Here is a 16,653-nt window from a genome sequence, read left to right as displayed (position 1 = left end):
GTTGACTCATTTTTCTGTCAGTGACGGCATTCTGCCATTTCACAAGGAGCACCGCCACGCAAAGAAGGTCTCTTAAGAGCCAAGACATGGACTAATATGGCAATGTGTGCTTTTTGTGACCCAAAAATATTTTTTACCTTGGCCATTTAAAAAAATAATAATATTTGTCCATTAAATAAGCCTCACTCGAGTCACAGGTAAGCATTTCCCCATTTGCTTTTATTGGTATGGACAGTCGCACATTTACAGTTCACCGCACCTGATATAGCCCAACGCGTTTCGAGTCCTCTCTTCTTCAGGGGCCAATCAGAAGAGAGCATACGGGAAATCTTCTCCTGATTCGGCGATATTGTGCGCCCAGATTGGCTGCTCTTAATGAGACCACACGTTGTTATATATAGCAGCTTCTACGGGGACACAGTTTTGCAAAAATATGACGAAACAAAATTTAAAAGCCCAAGTAAAATATTGTTTTTCTCTGTATTTGTTTAGCGAAATGACCTAGAGTCCCACAGCAATGTTTTTTTGTTCACGATGTTAACATTTTTAATGTTGGCATGTGAGAAAGTATTAGCTGTCGTTGCCTGACTGGTGGGGCAGTCATTTATTTTGTTTAAGCGCGGCTTGGCATTAAATATTTTGAAGACTACTGACTTTGAGGCATTTCTTGGAGCATCAAAATACTGATGATGCATAGGCATATCTCTCTTTTTGAGACATGCAGTCTCATTTATTTTTGTACAGGCTGACCGCGGAGAATATGTGATGCAAAGTCTTAGCCTGAAGTTACATTCAAAGATGTTTAACTGATAATTATCCACTATTAAATAGAAACTGCTTCTGTGGTGACCCCCTGAAGAAGCACCACAACAATAAAATTTCAGGCCGTGGCGTCCATCAAGATGTTTTGTTGATATCAACTTGCTCTCCGGGTTGCTTTGTGTGCCTTCAAGTCACTCTCAAATGACGCGTGTATGTGCGTACATTTGTGTGATTTTAGAACCGATGAGGCGATTCTAGCAGGCAAATTCCTGCTAGACATGTGTGTTGGTTTAAGCATCAAATTATCCAAAATCTCCTGATGCTACTTGAGAGCTTTTACATCTGTGATTTCAAACTTCTGAAATAATTTGGTGCCAGAGGACCTGAACAGAACCTGCAGTAACATTTGTTCGAGAGAATGAGATTGAAGTTTACTTGATGGGAATGCTTAAGAAGAAGAGAAAGCTATTCATTTTCTCTGCATCTTATGAGATCAGGGTTAGTCCAAAAAGTATAATGAAGAGCTTTCTAGAGAATGGGTAAGTGAAAACTCTTCTACAAAGAGTATAACATTTCAGATCTGCTGTTCTGGAACAGGTAGCACAAAATAGCAGGCCATCAAGGATAAAGTTGATTTTGATGTCCTGCTGCAATGTTCCTATGTTTCTGGGTCTCGACTGGTCCAGCAGCTGAATGGTAGTTCCACGTCGCAATCCTCAGGGTAGTGTAAGCTAACCCAGCCTCATCACAGTACCCTCCTCTCAGAGACTGATCCTTCTTTTTCTGTTTCTCGGGTCTGCGAAAAGCATCTTTATGTTGTGCAAGACAAGGTTGCACCTTCATTTTGTGTGGAGATTTCTCTAACAAACGTGTGCCTTTGTCACATGGATTAAGAACTTTTTACCCCCTGAAGTGGAGAAGGTTTTATTGTTAAGTGTAATAATTTGATTCGGAGAGTTGATAACACCAGTCGTGAAACTGGAAGTGCTATAGATTGCCCACTGTAGCATAACAGCAACATATATTCTTATTACAGTATCCTGATTTAAGGTATTTTTAGCGCAGCGCATTTAGAATTTGGACTTTATGCTGATGTTTACTCTGCGAGATCTTGAGTGTTGGGATGGATGCCTGTGATTGGCCCAGTGCTGTTGCAAGAGTGATCTGCAGAGTAACTTTCCTTTGTAGTATGCCGGCTACAAACTTACATGCTGATGTGCTTTTCTAACTGGAGCAAGACGTGCATGTGGTTAATGGGTGGATGGATGTGTCTGTCCTCCAGCTGCCTCGCCCCCTCACCAGTGGGTGGTTAGATGGGTACACATGGTTGCGGAAGTGTTAATATGATGCAACCGGTGAAGCATGGTTACTCTGTGTGGGAGGAGTGGGATGGAAAGTGGTATATTTACCACACTGAGCACAGGATGTGTTCTCTGTGGGTAAAACAAGTATTAGACCAAATTAAAGTGTCAGCTGAAGCAGACCTCAATATTGCATTAAAAAACTCTTATCCATTTACAGAAGAGGCAGTAGTTTGTCTTCTGAAAGACCTGTTTATTTTCTAAGTAAAACAAATATATGTCCAACGTTAGCTTTCAGTAAGCTGTGTTGTTTCTTTGGGGACAAAAAAATGTTTCTTGCGTACAAGTTAATGCCTAGACTCTCAGGCTATGAAGATGCTAGCTTATTTATTGATATCTATGAATTGCACGTGCTCCATGGATTAATGTCGTTTATCTTTCTGTAGGTGAAGCAGCCCTTAGAAGTGACCCCAGAATGCAGTCGCACCCGGTATCCTCTCCCCTGTCGAACCATCGGACAGGACCTCCTCCCATCAGCCCAAGCAAGAGGAAATACAGCATGGACCAAGGGGACGATGAACCGGACTGTGAAAATGATCATGTCTCGAAGATGAGTCGAATGTTCCCCCCACACCTGTAAGTTTCATGTGGTCACTGAATTCATTGTCCAGTGAAAGCGAGAGTAAAAATGCTACCCTACATTTGATCTTGATGTGTCTCGATAAAAATTGCACTTAAAGTACTTCGCAAACTTGCATTTCGTTTCTGCCTTTCCTGAATGACCCCTAAGAGATGGTCAAGACACACACCGGCAGGCGGTCTTCCACCTCCATGTTTGCATTAGTTCTCGATACGGTCATCGTGAGACATTGTGCTACATTGTCTTCAAACTCAATATGCAGCCATATTTCTGAAAATTGATGGTGATTAAATGCGTTGAAACGCCTAATAATTTACTTTGTTTTTGCTGAGCTGCTGTTGTGTCTTACACATTCAGAATCTTCATAAACTGACATGCTCTTCCTGATTGGATTGCAAGATTTGTATCCCAAAATCCTCCTGAAATGTACGTTGTACTCCTCACAGCTGAAATGGATTGCAATTTCCCCAGGTCTTTCAGAAATGGTGTTACCAGGAATTTTTGCGCCATGATAATAAGAACGAAAGATGTATTGTTGAATGAATGAGTTAAGTAAATTAGTTAATAACTCTTCTGCATCAAGGACTGAGTCCACAAAAGCGACACTAAGCTAATTTTCTTCAGAAAAGGAAATATCAACAAAGCAGTGTTGGGAAAATGCTCACAATGACCCCATGGTTTCCAGAGGTAAATCACATGCAAATGGTGGACATTGCAGAAAGGAACAAAATAAAACTCCCAATCCTATGCAAAGAAACCAGTGCATAACATTGTAAACATATGAGAGTGCCACTGTGACGCCAGTTGTACTTCCACTCGTATGAAACGCACCCCTTAAAAAAAGCTGACATTTATTTGAAAATTCGAAAACTGCATTTGCATAAAAAACCTATTGCTCCAAATTTTCAAATGGTGATATTCTGACAAACGTAATTTAAAAAAATGGTCCCATTTATTGTAGCTGTATTAGCATCTGGTAATAGTTAAACAGTGGCGCAGACAGCGTAGTTCGTGAGATACGCGCAATAAGTGTTAGTGGGTCACAGTACATGATCCACAACGTGTTTTGGCTGGAAATGTTTTCTACTTATACCCTCCTCTTTTCATTTTTTTAAAATCTGAGGCAAGATATTCCATTTGAAGCATGCACGTGCCCCTCACATCCCATAAAAGGGCAGGTGATGGGCTAAAACTGCGCTCTGAAGCTTGCGCCATGTCACGCCATTGATCAGTCCTGAAAACAGGATGACTTTCTTGCAGAATGGGTCGAGAGTACTAAAATGATCAGGTCTTCCCAGACTAGTCTCTTATTGGGCATTGGGGTTCTGTTTTAAGATGCCTTGACTCTGCTGCTGTTTTTTTTTAAACTTAAAAACGTTTGCTCTTTGCTTTATGCTTATTTTGTTAGTGTTGTGTCATTGTGTGCTGGTAGACTTTGACGATTTAAGTGCCAAATTCCTGGGAGATTTGTATTATTTAACCAATGTGCATGTGGCCTGCCTTTCGTATTTTGAAGGCAGTGTGTGCTGTGGTGTTTATGTAGAATTTTCCCTCAAGGGGGCAGATCTAGGTTTTCCATTTGGATCTTGAAAGAGGGACTTGTTGTCTCCGGGTGCTGTGTATGTGTAGGCCATTTTTAGGTCTCGCCTGGCGTAGTAGCTCTCATGCTCTGCAAGGGCCTCTTGAAATCAATCCGGTTTGAGAAGTTCGCTTTTGGCGCCGCCCATAATTTCCATTGGTGTGCGTCATTTGCCGTCACCAGTTATGCTAAACTGGGTTTAGTGATTGTCCAGGAGTCGTTTTAGTCCCTCCTGGTTACCACCCTGTCCACTTCTGGCCCCTCCCACGTGGACTGGATCTTTTACTGGCGGCGTGACACAGTATCTTCTAATTACTGGGTGAGCACCTACATTTTTTATTTCGCACAATGGCGTGGTGTGGCAACAGCTGTTGGTGTTTTGGTTTGCTTACATTGTCGTGGCGTCCACTTCAGGGAAACCGCGCTCTGTTTGTGTTCTCACTGAGGACCGCGCTTTTTTATTTAATACACCGCGCTCTGTTTGTGTTCTCGCAGAGGACCGCGCCTATTTATTTAATTACGATTTGCTGCACAAGTTACTTTCACCGCGCTTGTTCTGCCTGCCGTGTAGGCTTGTTTTACTCATGATGGGACAAAAACCAAGTCACTCGTGGTCCATTGATCGTAATACTCTGGGTAATAATTCAGTCGGCAAGTGAACAGAATGTGTCGCGTGGCGAGGATGGAAGGCCATGACCGTCGAACTTAAGTAGAAATCGTGGCGATAGAAGACTACTGGCTTTCTTGCACAAGGTGTTTGAGGCAGCCATCTTTGAGGCTAAATACTCCCTTAACATTTATAAGGTCGCGTATACAGCTCGCTCAATAAAACGAAATTCCTACCTCCGTTTTAGCTTCCATTTGTGAGCGGGGGGACAGCATAATATTAAATACGCGATTGTAATACTGTAAAAAATAAGTTTGATGTGTATACAATTGTATATGTAAATGACTTGAACATTTTATTTTCGGTGCTACTCTCTTTATGATGGAGACTTATCCGTACCCTGGGATAAACAGGGAGTGACATCCACATCAGGGATAGGCTTGTTAACCTGCCCTGTGTATTAGGCTAAAACAATCCCCCTGCTTGCTAAATACAAATAAATGCACCCTCCCAAGAGCTTCCGTGAACCTTGGTGATTTTGTCTTTCTTTTATGTCTACTGTAAGACAGTTATCCGAATATGGCAGCGCAGGAGCTGGCTTCACGGGAAGTGTTCTAGTTTCCTGCTTTAAGGGGCGGTCTGATCTGTAGTTAGCTTTTTAGTGTGCTCGTGTGTGATATTTCATTGCCTTATATGATGTGTCACTTTCTAAAGGAGAGTAAAGTGGTTATGTCAGTGTAGAGATAGTCTTGGAGTATGTAAATAACAAGCATTTGCAATGAAATAGGTCTTGCCTTTGATTAAGTTAAAGCCATTTGCTTTGCTAATGGTATTGTATTCTAGTTTTGCATTATTTAGTGTATATTTGTGACAGTTGTATGTAGTTAGAATTGTTTTGTTAGCTGTGTAGTAGTTTAAAGCATAGCGTTAGTTGGAAAAGAGCAGTGTTTCAGATTTGGAATGTGAATGAATAGAAGAATAGTATGTGTGTTCATTTTGTATAGTGAGGATTACAATAGCATGAGGTAGATGAAAGGGGTTAGGGGAGAGCAAATATATGCAAATATCACAAACATACACTAAATAATGCAAAACTAGAATACAATACCATTAGCAAAGCAAATGGCTTTAACTTAATCAAAGGCAAGACCTATTGCATTTTCAATGCTTGTTTTGTGTGGCTGCTGCATTGGCATACCTAATGTACACATCCCATTGCATGTCCGGTTTAAATATATCCGAATCCTTGTTACTTCTACTCGCCTCTTCCATGTCAAAACCAAAATACGAGCGCTTAAAAAATGTCCAAGTGCATGGGAGACACCGAGCCACCGACAACTGGACAGGCTGCAGTTGTTGTCGGGCATGATTTATTTGGTCACACTCGAACCCTGGGAGTCCTCGACGAAAGTCTGGCATGATATTTTCCACCCTGGCGTTAAAAAATAGAAAAGGCATGGGGCAGAAACGGCAATGATGTCATCCCCCTGTGCTTTTTATACCCAGCGCATACCGCCATGATGGACGTGAAAGCGAGGCTCCGCGTGCCTGTCGTTCCAGCTTCGAGGATGTGCGCGCGGCGTTGCCTGGGCTCAGGGATCGCGCGCCGCTCTGCTGCCTCAGCTTCTGCAGCTCTGCGCATACCTCGCATTCCACCCGGCTTTGGTCTGTTTTGCACGGTCAGACGATAGCAGCCGTGTTATTTATCCTCAAATAAATCACTCGGGTGTTAGTCAGAGACTGGGCCTCCAGTCTGCCGGCCCGGCATTTATGACAAATTGGGAGTCGAAGCCTAAGCTGAACAAACAAAAGCTCGGTATCAGCAGAATGCCGCTTTATATAGCTCTAGCATTCTGTTCGACTTCTTGGTTAGAGTGCAGCAGGTACCACGGGGTCGGCAACCTGTTACTCGTGCTCATTAAGATGAAAGCAGAATCCGTTGGCTCGTATATTTTTTTTATTTTTGTGTGAAACAGCGGGATAGCTGGGAAAGCAAACTGCACTTTCTAAATTCAGGCTTTGGCGCGGGGACAAACGCTGCTGGCTTCGATGTCAGTTATTCCATTTCATTAACGGTGCCAGATTTAAAAACGATGGCTGTCGAGTTGCCAAATTTATGCATTTCCTCCATTAGTTGCAGCCCCTAGTCACGGTGGAAAATACAAACTCATTACGCCCCTCTGCATCACAGAGCACCAGGTTGTAACGACACCGAAACCCATGACGTCTTTGCCTCTGCTTTTTTTGCAGACACGCTTTTAGTTTTTAGTGTTATGCACTTACCTTCTACAGGTTGTCGGTTTTTCAGTTGAGTTGAGGAAATTTGAGAGAACGAAGTTGTAACCCTACGCAAGTTAATACTGGTTCAGCCAGTGACCTTTGCTGCCCCACCGGTTGTTTAAACTGTATGCTTCTGTTGAAATAAGGTTGATTGGCTGTGGAGTGGGCTTCCATACTCTGATAATTGCCCAACATGTGGTGAATGAAAGGACCTGAGCTGTAACATAATATAAGGGCAGTGTATACACGAGATCGCCGCAAAACGTATTTAGTGGCCAAGTTTTAGAATTCATGTTAATTTAGTTGATGACATAGTGACTTAGAAGCATACTTTATTTCCATACTTTTTTTTATAGGAATGGACATCTGTCTTGAAGAGGTAAACTTAAAGGAAAAAGTGCCGAATTGGCCACCACATCATGACGAATGCCCAAGTAGATGTCATTCAATTAGGGCTACTGCAACGTAATTACGCAGATGTATGCATATGTCATGATGAATGTACGTGTACGCATCATCGGCCCTTGAGCTTGTAAACCGACCAACTACTTCCTGGAGCACAGGGTGTATGGACCAGTCATCCATTTGTGTCCACCAGTCTGTTGCTTTCACTGGCCTCGTTTATCATTGTCTTACATACTGAAATCCTTAGGTGCTCGAAGGATCTAGATTGTCTTGCATGTCGTTCTATATTGTGAACATAAATTCAAAGCCAATGAAGCAAAGAGATTTGTATGATCAACCTGTCAGAACTTGTGCCTTGCAAATAGTACTATGCACAGAATTTACCTGCTCCGTATTACCCAGGCATGTGAGACTGGATGAGTCAGATCTGAACATCATCCATGCCCTCACGAGTCATGACCGTAGCCTCAGGGATTGGCACCAGGGCACTGATAAGCAAACTTCATGAACATTTTATAGGCTTTACCACTTATTACAATTAATTATTCTACAAAGGACTTGTAACATCCTTATGCAAATGTCAAGTACCACACTGAGCATGAACATGAGTCTGACTGTCTTATCAAACATGAGCCTGGCGTCTTCTAATACAATGAACATGAAAATCAGACCACGTGCGGGTCTGGATTGTTGCCATACGTCTCTAAGTGGTAGAGATTTCAAAGTCATTGCCTAGTACTAACATCTATAGTCCTCCTCTGTCCAGGCTCCTATTCCAAGGCAAGGTCCCCTCCAAAACCACTATCTCCAACAAACCATCCGTAGGAGAGCCCAAGAATACGGTATTAACAAAAGGCAAGACTACATCCTTTTCTGCCCTCTGCACAAACCCAAGCAGACCTCTAGGTCCCCTGAAGGTCTCCTTCTCCAAAGGGCATACGCATCGCCCAGTCCATGGACCCTGGCGACGGAATGCAAGACTCGCTCTTTATGAATTTTCCTTTATATCCAATACTCTGATTCAAAAGCTCCTTGATATTGTTTGTTTAGTTTATCACCGAGCTGTACAGATCCATTCCTAAGTTACCACTTGAGGTTTTTTTTCTTCATTTCTGAAGCTGACTTGGCACACGGGTGATGGCTCGTTGGCACTACTCGTGCTGCACTGGTGAAGTGCAGAAATGTAATCCCTCTTCTCCAACGCTGTCAAATTGTTGAGAACTGTCAGCAAATGCAAGGATGCAGATAACTGAAATGTCAGATGCATTGGGGATTCCCACTGCCATGCCTGTGTGTCTGTCTGAGGTGCTTGGAACTCCTGCTGTGCCTCAAAAAAAAAAAGAACAGGAAGCAGGGGAATATTCTTGATTGAAGGGACGGGCCAGAGAGCAAACCACAGTTTGCACATATGTCCAAGTTATAAGTTTGTCAGCAAAGTTCGATGGTCGGTTTTTCACCTGAAAAATTAGAGCAGGTCAAACTTGCAGAAATGTAATAGATGGAAAATGCACTGTAGATACCTAGCCTTCAAGATTTTTATTGAAGATTTTAGTGCTTGCGAGCACCAAAATAGACTTAGGCCATTTTTGGGTCTGCGTTTAAATTTTTTTTTGTTTTTCGCGCAGCATGCATATATATATATATATATATATATATATATATATATATATATTCATAGGGTATTGTTATTTAAAGTGCCGGTGTAACAAAAAAAGCAATTACATATTCATTAATCGAGGCCTAGAATTGTTACTATGTGTTATTTGAGAATATCGTACCAGATCAATGCTTAACATCCCAGTTAAACGAGTAAATATAAATTCGTGTAGTTTAAATAAAAACGACATTGTTTGGACGGCTGCGACGTAAACGTCCACGTTAAAACGGAAACTCTGGACAGACTTGTGCAAGGTGTCCTCGAGAGCCTGCGATGACGCACCTGTCATCTCTGCGCTCACTTGAGAGGGAAAACGTAGCAGTTCCCCAAAGTGCAAGCATGCCCCCACGCTCGTCACTGCAAGCCGAGGTTTGCAAGGAGGCCAAAAATAGCCTTGATCAGATTATCAATTGGGAGGACACAGCCGGCTTATTCAACGCGGCCAGCCTGGGAGAAACTCTGACTGTAACCTTTTGAAAAGATGATTTAATGTCAAATAGAAGGCGTGTTTGCAGAATCTGTTTATACATTGTAAACACGGCAGACGTAAATCACTTTTCTAAGCCTCGAAAGTAAGGCGGCTGCATCTTCTGTGGTTCGTCGAGCCTCACAGATAAGGGAGGTAGGCGCCCCCACCCCCTACGCCCGCGCCCGAGACTGGTGCCGCTCACCTCCCTATCTGCTTTTCAGAGGAACGAGAACAGAACATTGGCGGCGTGAACATTCAAAGATTAAATACTTTTTTTTCGGAAGGGAAACTGTGCCAAGCTGTATTTTCTTTATAATACTGCAAGGCTGTCTCTGCCAGTAATGCTTCCGGGTGGCAGACCACTTACCGGAGAAGCAATTAACCAGCATCTCAGCAGACCGCTTTGAAGTCTGAAAATAGAGGGAAAGTTTTTTTTCTAAAAAGAAAGGAACGTCAATAAAAAGAAAAGGGCTCCCCCACCAGTATTGTGAAATTGTTCTTGTTAAAAGTGCACATTTAACAAGACGTGGAAGGTTATCAAATTGTCCGTCCCCCGATTCAAACTACGGGCATGGACAAGACAAACATAGGGTAGATTATACTATTTACTTTTTTTAATGGGGTTTATTTATATAGGGCTACCCTACTAATCTAGCACTGGTCGAGTTCTTGCTCTATGTTGGACACCACAGACTTCGGCTAGACCATGGGACTCACAAACATTTTCAAAAGCGCCATAAAGATTGGTCTGTGATGTGACTTGACTGAGGGAAGCATAGATGCCGGTATGGTGATGGGGCGGGGGGGGAGGGGGGTGTACTTTGTACGGAAGGCTTAGGGGCCAAGGTGAAGCAACACATATACATCTAGGGGCTGCATTGCACAATGTGAAACCAGAAAACATGGGATCAAATCTAGCTTCCACACTTGACCAATTGGTGTGATCTTAGGACATTTTTATTACACTTTGCCTCCTTTTCCATCATTATCACACATAAAAAATCCGTTGAAATACATGACTTCAGTGTATGCGCTGTACCAGAGCTTCTCTTGTGTTTGATTTTATAAACGATAATGTCCATGTATAATACCAACCTAGGCCACCCAGAGGTTGCACTTGACAACTGAATTGCCTCTTAGTTCACTATAGGCATTGTTGTCAGGGTGTTGAAGCAGGAATGTTTTAAAATTCATGTTTGTAAACTGACACTTAACAAAAATTCTTCTCAATGCACTGATATAATTTGGTGTACTAAGCTGAAACGCTTTTGCATGCTAATGGAGTACATTTGTAGAATGTTGAAGGTACTTTATCATATTTTTAACACATTTGTCGCATGATCTCTTTACTTCAGTTAATCTGTAAATAAATGATTGCCCTTTTATTAAAAAAATTTCTGAATATTTGTGCTTAGCAAGGTAAACAGCAGGCCAGTGCTGCTGTTGACCATGGGTCCGCATGTAAAGGTCAGGAGGACCGCAATCGGCTTCAGGGCCGTACTGTGAGTATCACTGCACTAGACCCATTCACAAAACCGATTCAGGCCTCATACAGTGCTTCACTTTAGCCCTTTCTAGATATTAGCAAAAACAGAAAAAGCAATAATTCATACACATGTGCAAGGAGGTTTCTATGGATGCAGTCAAAACTCTGGGTAGTAGATGAAATAAATGAATTGATGACTTGGTGTAGAGTAAAAAAAAAAAGTCTTGGGTCCGGGTGTTGACAGCACAGCATTAAAAAAAAATACATAATTGCAAGCAATATAAGCAGAGTGGGCTTTAAGTCTACCCCTTTCAGTCATTGGATTTCTTCAGCCAGCCTCTTTCAGCTGTTGGCTTGAAAGAGGGCCATCATGTCTTGGCTCAGCCCAGTGGAGTATGTGTCTTTCACTTAATTCAAGTAGCTGTTTGAGTGTATCCTCCCGCCTCTGTTGAAATTCTTGCATTGAGCTGGATGAGGGACTACTTTACAACTTTAGTCCTCCCTGTGCTATTTTGCGACTTTCTTCTGTGTGCATTTCTCTAATGTGGTAACACAGCCTGCCATACCCATTGACTTGCCAATGCTTGTTGAGTTTCGCCTACAAGACAGTGCAAACAGTCAGGTTGGAAAATTCTTATTGTGGGCTTACAGCCGACTCATTGCTTATCGGTGGTTATCTTTGTCATTCACATTTGCTTGCTTTTATTCAATTGATTTCTATGGTCATCTTGTTGTTGCTTTCTCGCTTATTTGCTTCTCTTCCCGCACTCTGTGTTGCTGTCCCGCTCACCCCGGCAATCTTTTATTTTCCATGAGAAGACCAGATGTTGAATTGCTGCGAGACCCTTCTCTCCATCGTGAAAAAAAGCGTTTGACACTATTTCTGTTTCTTTTTAATTTTTGTTTTTTATTTACCTTCTCAGACCTTTCACACTCTTGTTCAAAATGACACTGTGGCTGCTTTACAGCATCAATAATTGGCATTGACAAAACAATGACCTATTGGCTTTGGCAATGCTTGGTCTTATGTAGCACTTCATGCAAATCTTCTGCCATTTCTAAGCACTGTAAAGAATAGGTGTTGGTGTTACCCTATTTAAAGGTACTCCATTTACTGACTCATGAGGGTGGCATGGCTGTCCGCCTTCTCGGGGTTCAAATTCATGACCTTGGATCAATGCATGGAAAGGCGTTGAGCTTTTTCTCACTTAGCCATCTGCTACCTCATAGTAATTGTTTACAGAGGAATTGACTGCAAGCAACTGTTGAACAAGGCCAATATTACAACAAGAACAATAAACTGAACAAAATATACATTGTAGGGAACAGTGGAAAAGAAGTATGCCCTTCTATGATTTCTGCACCCTCTTAACGTTGCCCTTCTCAATCAGAATTACCTCTCAATAACTACGCAAGCTATAGCTTTGTGAGGGACGGAGGCATTCTCTGAGAAATGCACAACGTGTCTAATTAAAATGTTTGTATGATTCAATAACCCTTTGCTTCAGAATGGAAATGACATAATTCCATCAGTGTTGAACCTCTATGCTGAAATTTGACCTTTCTGGATCTAATTTAGGTCCTTGGCTGGCAGCCCAGGGTAAGAAGAGTATGCTGGTCATGAAAGATCGTTCTAAAATAGGTGACAAGTGGTTTAATCTGTTTAAGGATGTGTAATTTACATATGACATGTTTGGCAAATGCAATGGCATAGAGTTTCATGGATCTTAAATGGACAATGTCGACACCCCAAGTTCTCTACTAAAGGCCATTTACACTGAAAGGCATGGAAAGCGAGCAGTCGCATAGGGCAAGTTTTGACATTAGTCGTAGACTATAGGTAGTAAATCTGTTTCGACAGTAAGCATTTGTGCAGGGTGTCATTCATCCACTCTTGCATCATAATCGAGCAGTCGCCATTTCGAATGCAACTCTTCCATTTCTACCTTTCTCCACCTAGAACAACATATTCATTTTTTGTCTTTTCTTTTGCATAGTACCGCAGAGTCTCCTTACAACAGAGCAGGGCCTGGAAAAAGAATTCATTTTTTTTCATAAGCTCTTGTTCAATCTTTCTATGGTCATGTATTGAGGAGTTTAGCACCATGGACCCTTTAAGTGTGATAAGATAGCCTCCTGTTTGAGCCATTTCTTTCTAGTCAGACACATGTTCTCTCAACACTTGCAAATGTCTTGTACTTCACGATGACACAGAAAAGAAACTAAAAGCCTCTAGAATGGTCAGTGCTAAAAGGCTGATGCGCATATCCACCTCTCCCAGTTCCAAAGACTAATTTCAGGTGTTGGAGAGCTCGGAGGATTGTCTTCCCCTATCCTGCAAGGTTGCTAGATCCCACACCCAAGAAAGGGAATATTCATCAAAAAAATAAACAAGCTTTGGCATAGCCAATAGATCTCGCTTTTGGGACCTTATAAGTGTTTAGCCATGCAACAGTTGATGTTGTTGCACCAAGGATATTGTGCTGCATAACTAAATACTTATAAGGTCCCAAAAGCGAAACCTATTGGCTATGCCAATGCTTGTTTCATTTTGAATGCTGTGTGGGCGGGCATTCTTACAGCTAAGGCTACGGTGTAACAACCAGGGTTGCCGACTTTGGATCTGGAGAAGTGGGTTCGAGCCTCGGCGTCGGCCCAACATTCTGTGATTCTTTGCGAATCTTTTGAGCTCTCCGTGCCTACAAACACATGAATAAGTCCACTGTGTGATGTAACTGGTCATTGTTGGATTGGGGTCACAATTCGGCCCGGGCAGCCAAAAAAGAGTGGCCCACATTCGCTGATCGCAACCTTTAGTTGGGATAATGGAGCTAAAGGATGACAAACATTTGTGGTAATAAAAGTAATTTGAAGCTTATAGGGTCAGTAATTAAATAGGAAAATAACATTCCAATGAGAAAAAATATACTTTAGAAGCACTGAATTATCAAAAATACTTGGAACTCACTTTTAATTGTTGTTTTTTATCCCTACGTTTGCTGAGGATGTTTTGACATTAACATGATATTGCAAAGACCTGAACTGCCTTTTACACTCACAAGGGGTTTTTATGATATTCATTCTTTTTTTCAGTACTTAAGAGAGGCCCTCCAATGTTCAGAGACTGGTGACAGCTGCATCTGTGTTTTTTGTTTTACTTGTGGCTAGCATCATGAGAGTTTTCAGAGAAAGGGAATGATGCTTGTGTGTAAATGCAAAAAGAAACACAAAATAGTGCCTTCCTTACATGCAGTTTTATATAGCATGAACTAGGCTCAGAGGCATGGGAGAGCTTTATGTGAGCACCAGAAAGCATTACAGAGGGTCAGATTTTGTTGTTGTTTGTTCATGTAGATTAGGTGATTTGCCCAGAATCACAGGGTGTCGAACTGACGCTGGGACGTGAACCTGGTTTCCAAGTATTAAAGTCAACTAATGCCACACACAACCTGTCCCTGCTAACTGTAGCAATTGTTATCTGGTAGACAAAGGAGATTTATCTCCGCAACTTGCATGGAGTGGAGGAGGACAATAATAAACAGCGGCGCTCCCTCACTAACCCCCACCACCTGTTGCTCCAGTCCACTCCCCTGCTGCAGTCCCTGAAAAAGTAAGTGCTAATGGCTTCCCATCAGCACCTCCTTTAGGCCTCTGTCACACCTGGGGGGAGGCTGGCACACCTCATGCTGTGACAGTCGGAGAGCAACCCATTGTTATTCTGCCTCTGGCGCTAGGCCGCAGGCCTGACTTCACGTGCATGGTGTAGTGTAACAACAGCCTTTTATTAGATATAATAAATGTATAGCATCCGTATCAAGCTGCCTTACTTTAACGGGGGGGGGGGTTGCCTTCACATGCATAGTCTAAACTTCACCGTCACCTAGTGTTTCCTGTCTGTAACAGCTGGAGGCGGAGCTCGAAGTGTCGCTAGGGCTGGCATTTTCCAGGCTTTTCTAGTAATTTCTACATAAGGATCGCTCAATTGAAAAAGAAGTGATAGGCTGGGCTGGCAGCGGGAGGAGATAGTGCGGGGAGCAAGATCCGAAGAAAACAAAAGGCAACAGAGCACAGGACGAGTAGGCTTCGGCGAAGACACCAAAGCACTCTCTTCTGGACAAACATCCGAAGAGCTATTGGGATGGGAGCAGGCTCCCCAGCTAACTGGATTGAGCGTGCGTCTCAGCAGTACAGAGCGTGCAGGCCCCAGAGGCACTTCGAACAGGCAAGTTCCTGGGGCACGGCGATCAGGCACTGCATCTGTTGGTGAAGAGCGGTGTTGAGCTGCAGAAAGAGGTTCGGAAACGAGGAGAACGGAATCGGCATGGCCAAGTGGGGCCAAAGAGATCCTCGCTGGATCGTGGAGCAGAGAGCAGATGCCACCAACGTAAACAACTAGCACTGGTAAGTAGTTACCACATGTCTAGAAAGGGCCGCGGGAAGAAAATGAAAGTTAACGGCAGTGAGCAGCCGTGAAAGTGATCAGGGGAGCTTGATGTGGGGGGTGGGGATGCGTACGGGGTGATTATGGGCGAGATAGATAGGACCTGAGCGGAACAAGCTGTCTCCGTGGAGCCGACGGGGGGAGGGAAAGTGAATCGTCACTCAGGACAATAGGAGCGCATCGAAAAGCAGGGAGGTGACTGCTGAAGGGAGACGTATATGGGCACAGAGGCGGAGCGAGGTGCGCGCACTTGGGAGAGCGAGAGGGAAGCCAGGTGGCACCTCTGCTTGTGCGCGTAACCGCACGCTCTATGCCACCCCAAAAGCTGTGGTCGGACCTTTGAAAGCCCACTCACTAAATGTTTCGCCAGAGCAGCGCATGCGCTGGCTCAGGCGAGACCTAAACTTCTAGCAAAGTTAGAAGGCCTTGCGTTGGCAAGCTAATCTGACGGTTATGTTTTTTTATGCTTCTTAATACAACAGTATACCACAAAAAAGAAAAACAATTAGAAAACATGCCACTGCCAACATGTGGCGGCCATGTGCTTACAATAATTTTTTTTATTTAGAAATGACTCCTGCATATTATTGTAATAGGACTGTATGCTGCTTCCAAGGAGGCAGATCTACATATCATGGCTTAGTTTTAATGCAGGTCACATGAAAATAAGATACTTATTCGCACAAATAAAAGTTAATGCTGGCTTTGAGTTGCTGGAACCAGAAGACGTAGTTGAAAAACAAGCCTGATTAAAAAATAAATGCACGGTTAAGAATGAAAAGAAAAACTATTTGGCAAAGTATTGGCCCTCCGCTCTGGTACTGAAGTACACTTCTTTCAGGCCATTGCGCAAAAGTGATACAGGAAAATGCCATCACTCACAGTGTAAAAGAACCAGTGTATGAAGGGGGCACACCTATTGCGCTAGGCATTATGCCATGGTAAGTAGAAGCAAAATGCAAATGACACATTCACCAAACTAATAGACGATGAGGACTGTTGTTCTAAAGGTCCTCTTTGTATTTT

The 16,653-nt window shown here is 42.9% G+C and overlaps 1 protein-coding gene across 2 annotated transcripts in view; it reads left to right on the top strand.

Moving 5' to 3' along the window:
- The window catches only part of VGLL4 (vestigial like family member 4), a 350,836-nt gene that overhangs the window by 266,450 nt on the left and 67,733 nt on the right, over positions 1 to 16,653 (top strand). For both annotated transcript variants that reach the window (XM_085624870.1, XM_085624869.1), the window contains one exon: positions 2,510 to 2,699. In XM_085624870.1, the coding sequence (XP_085480996.1) occupies positions 2,510 to 2,699 (190 nt within the window). The remainder of the gene's footprint in view (positions 1 to 2,509; positions 2,700 to 16,653) is intronic.

The sequence above is a fragment of the Triturus cristatus genome, chromosome 9 (genome assembly GCF_964204655.1).
Source record: "Triturus cristatus chromosome 9, aTriCri1.1, whole genome shotgun sequence".
Lineage (NCBI taxonomy): Eukaryota > Metazoa > Chordata > Amphibia > Caudata > Salamandridae > Triturus > Triturus cristatus.
The sequence above is the reverse complement of the archived record's forward strand: the minus strand, read 5'-3'. Positions and strand labels throughout refer to the sequence as shown.